This window comes from Cynoglossus semilaevis, chromosome 3 (assembly GCF_000523025.1).
Source record: "Cynoglossus semilaevis isolate Cse_v1.0 chromosome 3, Cse_v1.0, whole genome shotgun sequence".
NCBI lineage: Eukaryota > Metazoa > Chordata > Actinopteri > Pleuronectiformes > Cynoglossidae > Cynoglossus > Cynoglossus semilaevis.
This window is the reverse complement of record NC_024309.1, coordinates 6,317,599-6,330,101: the sequence shown is the minus strand read 5'-3', so window position 1 is coordinate 6,330,101 and position 12,503 is coordinate 6,317,599. Positions and strand designations below refer to the sequence as shown.

General features: G+C 41.4%; 1 protein-coding gene across 2 annotated transcripts in view; it reads right to left on the bottom strand.

The window, feature by feature from the left end:
- The window catches only part of ccny (cyclin Y), an 18,825-nt gene that overhangs the window by 3,521 nt on the left and 2,801 nt on the right, over nt 1-12,503 (bottom strand). Inside the window, exons 2-10 of one of the 2 annotated variants that reach the window (XM_017031788.2) lie at nt 6,173-6,247; nt 5,172-5,192; nt 4,130-4,164; nt 4,009-4,032; nt 3,654-3,754; nt 3,450-3,485; nt 3,304-3,361; nt 2,787-2,906; nt 1,381-1,547 (exon numbers count right to left, since the gene is read on the bottom strand). In XM_017031788.2, the coding sequence (XP_016887277.1) occupies nt 1,381-1,547; nt 2,787-2,906; nt 3,304-3,361; nt 3,450-3,485; nt 3,654-3,754; nt 4,009-4,032; nt 4,130-4,164; nt 5,172-5,192; nt 6,173-6,247 (637 nt within the window). Of the gene's footprint in view, nt 1-1,380; nt 1,548-2,786; nt 2,907-3,303; nt 3,362-3,449; nt 3,486-3,653; nt 3,755-4,008; nt 4,033-4,119; nt 4,165-5,171; nt 5,193-6,172; nt 6,248-12,503 lie in introns of both variants that reach the window. The other variant, XM_025054483.1, reaches the window with a different exon arrangement.

Sequence of the window (12,503 nt, the reverse complement as noted above, 5' to 3'; positions counted from 1 at the left end):
AGTTTTATCTTTATGTGCAAACTATCAATGAACAACACTGGGAAAACAATTCCCAGCATAAGCATCACACACACACAAGCCTTCCATCTCAATGAAAGGGAATAAAATATAAGCAGCTGAGGCCCTGACCATCATGTGTAAGAAAGAATATTACTCCCACATTATCAAACCGCCGTTGTCATGCGCCGCCTCATGCCCGGCAGCGCTGTGATCTCTTCCACAGTGTGATGACAGCTGCTTTCATCTGTCTCTCTTCAGCCGTGATTAATTCACTTCACATTGTTACCAGCAAAAGAAGCACAATCCGTGTCTTCTTTCCAGCCCCTCCCCCCAACCCCAAACATGCACCCTCACACTCGTGCAGCAACAGATGAGCTATTTTTGGACTCCACCATTTACCCAAACTCTGCCTAATAGCGCTGCTTCCTTTTAATCTCGCCTTGGCACCGATGCAGCTGCACTCGTGTGTTCGTCACATGATTCACGCTCCTTTTTAACCGAGAAAAGAAGATGGGACGTTGACAGATGCAGCTGCACTCGTGTGTTCGTCACGTGATTCTCGCTCGAGAAAAGAAGATGGGACGTTGACGCTACGTTCTCGGTCTAGGACTTGACACACAACAAAAAAAACAAAAAACAAATGAACTCATAGCCACTGTTCATGCTGCAACCAGTGTCAGCTGCACCCAGGAACAGGAGCGCATGGCTACTGTTCTAGAGTGTGTGAATTTATGATGGGTCAAAGGTTGCAACGGTGGCAGCACGTATACAGCGTCATGTCAAACCTGAACCAAACCGGTCATTCTTGGTGATTTAAAACGGACGAACACAATGTGAGGGGCAGAGTAGGAGTTTATCATAATCTAAATTATTTTGTGTTGTCTTAACTGTCCATTAGCCATGTCTGAAAGTGATGATTTCATAAGAGAGTTTATAAAATAGCAGCTGTACATGTGATATTCAAAATAAAGACCCTAGGCCCTACATCACCTCACTTATAAGAGAAAATATATATCAAGTTTCTATGTATTTATATTAATCTGCATTGACGGTCTGATGGGAAAGAATCTCTTACTGTATTTGTCATGACCTTTTAGTATACAGGGACTAACAAAAAGGGCAAAGGTCATCACAGGCTGATCCTGGCCACTGCAAATGTGACTCTAAACTTTGAACCCTGGTTTAAATCCTGACCTAAAACCACAGGCTATTCTGAGCAGAGAGACCCTGACTGCTGTCTACAAACTTGGACGAAGACGAGAACAGAGGATAAGAAGTAATAAAACAACAACAACAACAACAACAACCAGAGCCCGTCGGATCCGATACCTACAGCCTACATGCTGTATCAGTAACATGTACACTGTCCTGGTGACTCACATGTCCTCCACAGTGATATCCTTCAGGATTTGGCAGTAGTCCACATTCCACACCGCCTGGTCATCCCACACCTTGGAGGCCAAGAGGATGGCTCCGAGCACAATTCGTTTCCAGTTGGCTGGACAGATGTCGATCTCGGCGTATGTCAGGAGCCTCTCCAAATACACCTGGGGCACAGATTGAAAACAGAATTAGCAGGTGTGGCTGTTTACATCATTACCAGGATCTCTGTTAGATGACCTAAAAGAAGCCAGGAAACGACACAATCGCCAGACACGCTTTCCTCGTTTTCTATTCTCTCCCTCGTCTCCTACATCGTACAGCGCCTTCTGGCATCAGCTTGCTGTTTAACTGTTCTGCATTCTCCCACCTCCCACTCCTCCAGGTAAAAACCAAAATAATGAGCTGTCAGAGGATGATAAAAATCTTCCAGTGAGCTCTTCATGAAATATCCATGCGCATCCACTCTCTCTGTCTCTTTCCCACAGCTGCTTCCTTCTCCACTGCCTGCGCGGCAGTTCTCTCAGTCGTGGCCCACAGGCTGCCAACAGACAGCACATAAGAGCTCGCGCATGAAATGGGAAGCAGCCCACATGCTGAGTGATATAAAGGCAAGAGCAGGAGAGAGACAAGCATACATACAAACACAACAACGCCTCTGAAAGGGAGCACGGTCAGCAAACACACCCTGACAACAAAATGCTGCGACTGCAAATACAAATTAAAATGAAAAGAAAAAGAGAGAGAGAATACTACTTAGTAACATTTTACAGTATTTAAATGTATACATAATACTCACCTATTTTACTTTCAGTAATATGTTGTTGTTATAGCAGGGTGAGTGGGAAAAAAAAGCCTTTATAAATGCATGAATGTGTTAAAAAAAATGACACTACCTACAGAAGTTCTTTGCTCAAAAAATCCCTTCACTTTTTAAACATGGCACATATGACTGACACAGAAGACCAGTTCAGGTTCAGTACTAAATACCACCCCTAAAATAAAGAAAACAGCTACGGTAACTAGCCTTCGACAGACATATTCAGTTACCACCAGCATCCCAGACATTATTCCGGTGACAACAGGAGGCGGCTCATGTAACAGCCAGTGTTCTGTTTGCGTTTGTCTTGTAAGAACATTTCTGCTGGAGACCCCCTGTGTGTCTGCACTTTAACCAGCCCGGGCACAAAAATAACAACCACCCACACGGTCCACACATGTGTCTGGGAGGAGAGAGCAACACAATACCAGGCAACTTGTTCTAATCTTACTCTTCGCAGACTGCGGGCACACACGTGTCATCCAGAGTGCAGAAGTGCAGATGGAGAGTTGATGAGTAGAGAATGAAGGCGTTCATGTGCACACCTTGAAACACGAGTGAACGGTCAGTGAAGGCAGACACTCACCAGCGTGACAATCGCACACTCGGCGGTCAGCTGTGCAGCACTGAACAGCGTCCTGACGAAGCGGTAGATCTGCTTCTGCTCGGGGTGGTGTTTGTCGTAATCAGGAGGAACCTCGGACTTCTGCAGTGAAATGAAGATAAAGGGTTGAACTTGTGAGGGCAACGTACACCACGCTGTCTTCCAGTTGCATCATTACCTAGGTATGAAAACATGGTCTGATGATGTATGCTTAGATAACGGTTTAAAGAGAGAGAGGCTACGCCCACATCGCTGTTGTTTCTCTAACATATCAGGATTAAAGGCCATTCTGTTTTACATCTCTGTGGTGTGGTAAACAAAGAGAAACAACAGAGGTGTGGTGTGTAAACAGAGACGGAGACAGTGAAACCGAAAACAAAAGTCAACACTGGAACATAAACAGGAAGCACGACCGATAATATTCACTTTTTCTTTTTCTTTTCTTTTTTTTCTGCTGTGGCTCTATTCAAAGTAACTAATTAATTATTGCAGATCTTACTGTTAACGGATGTAGTTTTTCATCTAAAATGTCCAACACCGTTCTTCCGTCGACATCCCTGGAAAACAAATAAGGGAAAAGTCATATTGTGTAACAAGGGACTAATGATATTTGCTCTAAGACATAACTGCAGGTAATTCTCAAACCTGTTCTTTATGTGGTAGTATATGGCGAGGGCTACACTGTAGAGACAGAAGAAAAAAATATACTGCATATAAGAAGGTTGCTACACTGTAGAGACAGAAGAAAGAAAATTATAAGAAGGTGAGACGGTGATATTGTATCTCAGAGTAAACTTGATTTTTTTTTTCACAATAAATAAATGCATTTGAAGCTGAAAGTGTAGCTACCATTTGATGGTGTACTTTAGGTTGGGCTGACTGACAGTACTATCGTCAAGGAATATGGTGGAACATGAGCTGTACTTCCGTCTCACGGGACCTGGATTTAGCTGGAGACGACACACACACACACACACACACACCTGATTAGGTTGCTGTGCTATTTGGATCCGGTGAAATTCTACAAACTCATATTTTTACGTAACGTGGGAGACTGACGTCTATGACGAGGAGCATCTCCAAGGGAGAACATGGACATACTTTATTGTGCATACAACTGTGTATTTTATATATAATGCAGCATTAAATGCAACACCAACTACAAATGAGCATGTGGGGGTCCATGCAGTATTAGAACCTGTACCTTATTTTCCGAAATGTGAGTAAACTTGCAAAAAGAAGTACAAGACATCGAAATAATCGTTAGAGCAGCGCTAACATCGAATTTTTTCATCTTTCTTAAGTTTCATTTTGTCTCTACTTACATGGTTGATGTAAAGGCTCTTCCTCTTTTCTCGAACTGAAAGAACAAACGTGAATACGAGAGTCAGGATTAGAGTGAAACTTTTTAGTGCAGTACACAACCCTGGCAGGCAGGGAGCAGCATTCACTCAGGGTTTCTTGAGTTCCTCATGAGGTTTTGACTGATCTTCAGATAAACTTCAGGAGTTGATGTCACCAATTATTTCACAGTGCATTTAAGACACAAATCAAGCTGTTTAAGCGCAGAGCCCTTTTAAACACACGCTCTCTTTTCATCCGTCGTTTCATGTGCAAAATAGAAAAATTGAACTAACTGATCAATTTATCTATCTCACTGACTGCATTGATGAAAATATGACTCAATGATGTGCGAATAAACATCATCAACATCAAGTGAAAGCCCCAAAAAAAAAATTCTGTTGGTTTTTGCGCTTGACATAGTAATACACACAAAAACACAGCTGTTTGCCAACCCTCTTAAAACCGCGTTTGTCAGTGCAGTGCTGTCGGCCTTCCCACCTGACATGACAAAGGTTTTGGGTTCAATTTCATTTAATGTCCAGTCTCAGGTTTGTTTGCTTCAATCCCTATCAGACTACCACAGTGACGGCTTCTAAGTCATTACTCCTTTGGTAATTGTGTGGAGGAATAACACGATGCAAACTGGGGCAGTAACATTGTAAGCTGTCTCTCACTTCTTTTCCTGGTTGGATCTGTCTCTCACCTCACAGACACATCGCTCCTCCACTATTTGCTAGAAAACATCAGGCTTTTATCATAAAGGGATGCATGTGTGATTTTCATCCCATTAAATATCACTTACAAATTCTTGAGCTGTAAATTTGGAGAAAAAAAAAACTGTCATGTGGTATTTTTGTGCAGCCATATTCAGAACAGCGTAACTCAGTGGTGGGACACCAGCAGCTCAGCACTGAAGGCAAGTATCCTGCTAACACATGACAATACAGATCAAATACAGAAGACCACGTGACGCATGTAGCCCAAACACAAAGTAAGCGCCAGACTAGACACGTTGGTGCTTACCTCGTCTGCTGGGAACGGCAACTGAAAAAACAAAAGCCCAAGTTGTCTCTAACGTTTGCTTATGACACAGATCCTGGAGTACTGGTGTGTACAAAGAAGCCCATTGTGGTGGAGTCTAAAGTGACTTTTTTTTTTTCAATATGTTAAGAAAATAGGCAAGGAGACACTGACGCAGGAATCATGTGAGAGAGAAAAGAAAAATCAGCTGCTCATAATAGACAAATAAACCAGCTTTTAATATTTATCTGAACCACTAATTCTTTAGTGGTGATTGATGGTACTGCAACTATCCTCTAAAATCAGTTGCTTATTAAACTGACTCGGCAGTATTTGTCTTTGTCTGACTCCAATGACTTTGAATTGTCAATAAACATTTTCCAAGATGCTCTACGTAGGATGTGCCACATGAAAATGTGCCAAATGTCCCAGAATGAGTGCCAACAGATGAGGAAAAAATGTGCAAAATTAAAGTGTGTCACATTATTAAAAGTGGTTAAGAGGGAACCGAAAGAGCAATGTCAGGACAGAGTGGTTGGAAAACACAATTGAAATGCAGGAAGAACCCTCAATGAAAATATCTGGGCCGTCTCTGCATCATTAACACTGGAATGTTTTTGTTGCATAATTTGCTTTTAGGAACTGTACTGAAGCAGCTCGACATGCATAATAGTCCGTAACTTTGCTGAGGCATTCTGCAACAGACACAAGTTCTTTGTGAGTCATTTCATTATCATTAAATAATGCAGACATAATTATACAGAGCACATTCTTTGGTTTTCAACTGAATGCCCTTAAAAAGGCTACAGAATGCAAATCAGCAAAAAGAGGCAGTGAATTGTCACTGACGACTTTTTGTTGACATTTACACTTGGGGTAAAAAGTCTCTTCTTTGCTATGTAACGCCCTCACCTAGTTGATCATTTTTGAGGTATTTTTTTTTAATTAAAAATAAAAAAACATTGAAAAAGCAATGTGACGGGAGAAGAAAGTTAAAAACTCACCGTCTGTTTGCGACTTGCTGAGGAAAATGGTACTGGCCCGGGGATGATCTGAGGGATTATATTCCATGGGAAGATCTGAAAATGAGAAATGGAAAGTTAAAGCTCACGTTTGTTTGTTCACTAGCTCACGTGCTGTTTGTGCACAATGTTCACACGGACGAAGAGTAGCTCACGTGCTGTTTGTGCACAATGTTTAGAAATTCACACGGACGAAGAGCGTTTAAAGTTCAAAGATTAGTACAGACACAAATTGTTTGTTCACTGATGGTAATTTTGAAAACAGATTTTTTTAATGTAGTTCAGTGGCGTTTTTAACCTCCTTTATGATCTTTATTGTCACTGTACACATACAGACACATATACAAACACTGAAAGCCACGGCACAGGTTTCCCAAGAGAGAAGCGACCCGAGTTTGAATGTTTTTATAACCTGCTCTACACCAGGAGACATCACATTCATGCGTCTATTCATGTGTCTGAATTCAGTAAAACAGAAATACTACTCTACTCGTTTGCACGCTACAGTGAACTTTCCCTAAACTTTAGGCCCCCAGTGTCGGTTAATTTAATATCCTGGAAAGATGTCAGAGAACATTTCTTGGCTCAGTCACTGCCTTGTTTCCATTTGATAACATACTGTGTTATTAAATCACTCCCACAGTGTGATTTAACACTTGAACTTTAGAGCAATAGGTAAAAAAAACAACTGAAAACTGTAGCCAATTTATGACATGGATGATGATAATAAAGATTATTCAAAAGGTATAATAACAGAAAGACAGACAGGCAGGGAAGGAGGAGGGAACGAAAGGCAAGACAGATGAAAATGATGTAGTGACAGCCCTGAACCTGACTGACAGGACGTGAGAAGAGGAACCAGTGAGAATTACCCAAAAGGGTGGGTGGGTGAGAAGGAAGAAAAGTGAGAGCAAAGGTCACTGAGACACCGAGACACTGAGGGCGGAGCAGACCATCTCTCAGTACATTAGACGTAATGCATACAAGCCAGCCGCCATTGTGTCCCGACTCTTTTGAACTACTGTCTTTTTGTGTTGGAGAGCCACTCTAGGAGCCCTCAAAGGACAAGAACACACACAAAAACACACACACACACACACACACACACACACACAAGCTTGATGTGGGAGGAGGTGACACATGGAGCTGAATGAAAGATTAGTGAAGGTGATTTAATGATCACCCACTACTCCTTAGTGACACATTTGAGCATTGACCAAACACTAGAAAAACATCAGTTACATATAAAATATTGTGTTTAATTTATAAATATATTTCACTATTTTTGTGCAGAATTGACTTTTGGCTCCTTAGTTCCTGGTGATGTAATGTTTTTCTAAGGGGCCAGTGTCAGTGACCTCTGTGGTTCCACCCTCTTCAGTCTTCTTTGCTCCAACCTGATGTAGACACAAGCACCCAACTTCCTGTATTTCAGGAAGCAGAAAGGAAACCAAGCAGAGGGTGGCAGTTGCACATTGTTAGGAGGGGAGGCCGAACAAAGAGGATGACGGAATACGTCAGTGTGTGGATGTAGGACGGCTGTGTATGAACTTTCAACCATTTTCACTCGGCAGGTTTTCAACCTTTTTCGACTGCTGAAAACAACAGCCAGAAGTGCAGATTACGCCATGTGAATACTAGTGAAGCCAATAAAAAGGAAAAAGGGGAGAAAATGAAAGAAACACGCCCCATGACTCATTATCCCACATCCCTACTGTGTTTGATATTATTCACCAAACATGGCCAAACATTACTCCAAACATAAAACTCATTCAACAGTCTCCAGGATGTCAGCTCTGTCATGTCGATGATGTTTTTATGAGGACGGGAATTTCTGGCACTTGTACCTGTATTGTAACACAGTGAGTTCAAGAAAACACATGCACAAACATATGCAAATATCATAACGGCGATTCCATCACACTGATGGAAAGAATTTTACTTTTTTTTTTTAATTAACATGGCAGCAAGATATAAATAATTTCAAGCTGTCTTTAGAGACTAATGTGTTCAAGTGTTTCTCCCTGTTACAGAATTATAGCCAATTAATTCCAATTAGAAAATCATTTCTTTTTCATTACATTTAGAACCGTTTATGTTGCCTATTTGTGTGTAAATGATTGTGCACGAGGATCATAATTAATCATTGTAAATGATTGTGCACGAGGATCATAAAGGACAATTAACTCAGCGATAGCAAAATAAAAACAACAAAGATGTGTATGTGTTATTGTGTCAAGCCTGGTGTCAAGAGCTTGGAGATTCTGGTCACATAACAACTATGAATGTTGTGTTACACAAAAGCATCATGACATCCCCATCTCACCAGGGCACCATTCAAAATATAAAGCCTAAAAAAGTGAAATCCTGATGCTGAAATCGCATCGAACATCTTTCCACCTCCAATGTACCATCCAGTACAAGTCATATTCAAACCCTTGTTACTAAAAACTACGAGTCGGGGAAACTCAATCATCTGTCATATCACCTTACCAACAGACTTCAGATACAGTTTAAAGAGCACGGCGAGACACGGGATTGAGTTGGAGTTCAATGGCAGTGAGAGGACTGGTTTACTCTGCATACTGATTGGACACGATGAACCCACCCTCTTTCTTTTCTGTCTCCTCCCATCCCTGCATCTTCTGCTCCCGGTAACCAGGCAACGCTGGCTTCAAGCGATTCCGATGGCAGAAGCGAGCTCATCAAAGGCGACGACAGACAGCCCGGCACGCTGTTGTCTTCCTTTTCATTTGCTCAATCTTTATAGACCTCTCCCACCTGCTTCTCCACCGTGCTGCAACAACCGTACTGTGTTTGGCCGTGTTAGGCTACGGCAGTTTCCCCATCACGCTGATTTCTTACATCATCCGTACAGCTTCACACGCGGCCGCACAGTGAGGGACAGTGAGTAACGAAATGTACCACAATGCACAACTTTCCAAGAACACCCTAAAGCTCTGGGTTTCCTCCTTTACTACTCCTTTACAAGGAAATAAGCATAAGAAATAAGCAACTGACTCACACTAACATGATGACATTTTAGGGAGATGGGTTTTGTCAGTTTTAGGATGCTGCCATTGCACATTCACAACAAAGCCTAAATGTAATACCAAAGGCATTACATTTAGGGTTTTGATACAAGGGGACAGACCTCAGGTGCAACTCTGGGAAACACCGTCATGGCATTTAAGCACTAAGTGGAGAGGCATGAAATGTGAAATGGAAAAATCCGTATATTTTCTAAATTTGTTGAGAGCAGCAGTAGTGATGCAAAACTGAATTAAATTCCAATTCAACAGCTGATTGCACAAGTTGTTGCACAAGTTGTAGTTGTTCCTAGCAACTTTACATTTGTAAATGCTTCGTTCTCTTTCGGTGTGCTGTTTGGAAACATTACCGTTTTCAGTAAACTACAGTAGAGGTGAAGACAGGCAATTAAACGGGGCTGACAAAGTTCGTATTTGTCAGGTCGAAATCAGCTAAACCCAGGTAGTATATCAAACACGATCGCTCATTTGAAACAGCATCATCTAAATGTGGCTGTGACTGGTTCCAGGAATAAAAACAAACAACGAGAGCAGTGAAAACTCGCCCCATTTCTGAGCAGCAAACAAATCAGGCAGTAGGAGCTGAGGGAGGCAGAGTCAGAATACAAGTGGGAGAGCCAGCTTCATGCTGTACTTTTCATTTATTTGCAACAACTTCTGAGCTGTGTACACATTTTAAAAAAATGTTCTAAATGGTGACTCGTGTCTTTTGTTTTATTAAATTTGAAATCTTAGAAGTGATTGAGCCGTGTTTTCCTGACACCACCGTGTTCCTCTCACAACTCCTTCCCTCTCTGCAGGGTGTATCCGGAGTCAAGCTGTGAATGGAGGTGTGGTTGATCAGATGGCCATCTGTACCAGGCTGTGTCATACTCCTGTGTTTACATTTCCACACTACACATACAGCCGTGCTAATGGCTGCATTTGTAAGCAGACAATAATTACAGAGAAATAATTCTGTGTAATAACATTGATGTAAGTGCACGACATATGATCCGTGGAACATCAACTGTTGTGTGACGAGCCAATTTGTAAAATGGGACTTTTAGGTTGATCAGTCAATGTAACTGTACCACGTGTCCACATGCATGCTGTGCAACACCAAGTGTGGAAGATGTTAATATTTCAGTAGACTCAATTGTTTTGAAGTTGTGACTTTGAGTCAAACTAGTGGGCTCACATTGCAGAACCTTAGTGACCTTCAGTAAAAATGTAAACGTTAAGTCTTTTTTTTTTTAATTTGCAAGGTCTCACTTCTCATTTTCTGATGCTAAAACCAAAACAATAGAGTATTTCCAAATTTGCATCACAAATTTGGCCGGTGGTTTGCTGACAGCTGCACCGAAACAGTCTCTCGTGCTCCCAGATAACAAATCTAATTGGAATGGATACTCCTAAACCCTCCTCCCTACATTGGTATTAAAATCACCACTTCAATACGCCAACGGAGAGACGGCAATTTGTGAGCTGATTTCTAATTATAACGTTGAAAGACTCTCCACCATCAGCATTAACTCGTTTTTTTTTTTCCGATTACAAGGGTCATTACACATTCATTTTGTCAAAAGCCGAACACTCTGACAGACAAAACTAAAACACAGATTAGGCATTAGTCAATGCACAGGTTTTAGGTAAATAAAGTGGCATCAGCTTGATCTCCTTAAAACCCGTATGATGCAGCTTTTCTAACTTTTTACATAATGCAGGGAGTATTCAGGCTGACCACAAACAAACCTATAAATATCTTATTGTTGGATTCCTCATGCAGTGATCCAGGGAATTCCTCAACTATATAATTCGCAACACCATTACAATGTGAATTTCCCAGGTGACAGAATGTGCCAGCAGGTAATTTGTGAGCAGGGTATGCATCGAGCCGGGATAAAGTAAAGCCCTGCGTATCATGTTGTCTAATTTTCAACTCTGAAAACAATTGATAACAATAGAAAGCACAGCTGCTGCTCTATTAACTAAAATCCAATAGCTTCAGTATGTTTTTCGGTGTCCAAAAATGTCCACAGTCAAGATTCTACATACCATATTAGTCTGCTCTGCACCAGCAGTAATTCATGAGTGATTTTCTCAGCCCAGCAATCCATTACTGAACATTTGAGTTGATCACACGCATAAAGCACACCTAGCCTTAACATCCACAGCAGCTGACATGTTTATCTTCTATAGTTTTACTGGCACGATAATGCTTTTCGTGAAGTGCATGAAATCTCTGTAATGTCTGCAGAGGAGAGATGAACAATCCGGATTTCACAACAATTCCTACACAGCCACACTTTGTGTTGAGTTGTCTTTCAGAAATGTGAAATATTTATTGCTTACGAACATGTCCTACAGTTACGTGGGACATCCACGGGAATCCCCTGGCAGTGGAATGTCACCAGACCCATGACACAGTCAAAAGGCCTCAAGACATAAAAACTGCTTAGTACGAAAAACCCTTGAAAAGGCATTTACTTTCCACATTCCATACATTCTAAAAAAAAAAACAACACTTATTCACTGTCAGCTTGTCATTTTATCGGGGATCATTACGATAGTGGTGTGCATGGTTATTTGGCCTGAGGCAAAGGACATATGCCACCAGGGAAATCCTTCACCCAGTGGACATGAAAGAGGTTTAATACAAGTGCTTTACTTTGACAAAACTAAATCCAGAACAAAGTGGTGGATATTTCACTGTCCTTTACACTCTTACAGAAGGAACAAGAGGGATATTTCACTGTCCTTTACACTCTTAAACTGCTCTGGAATCAAACAGAAGGAGCAAGAGAAAAAAAAAACTTTCTCAGAGTTCAAGTGACATTAATATGGTTCTGTTGTTAAATAAGTCATGTGCTTTAAAAAAAGGTTAGGAAACACTTCACTGGTCCATGCAGTAGTGCACCTGATAACAATAATGATTGGGAAAATAAAGGCAGTACACTCCCTAAGAATTTACTGAGCCAAATCCTCACTGGGAAGAGCAGAAGAATGTTTGAGAAGGTAGCTGATGTGATAAAGATGGCATCATACCTACTAGTTAAGTTCTATTGCCTACTCAGACAATGTGAAAACAATCCATAATTCCCATTAATGTTCAGGATTGAGCCGATGCGATGGGACGTCAAGATGGCGTGCAACATCCTAAATTTAGCTTGTTTGAACAGTTATAGCTTCAGTGCTAGTTCCTGTCATGTGTCACGTTTTCTAATAACCACACACTTACATACATCAATTGTACTGGTAATTTCCTGTCACTGGTGGCAGCG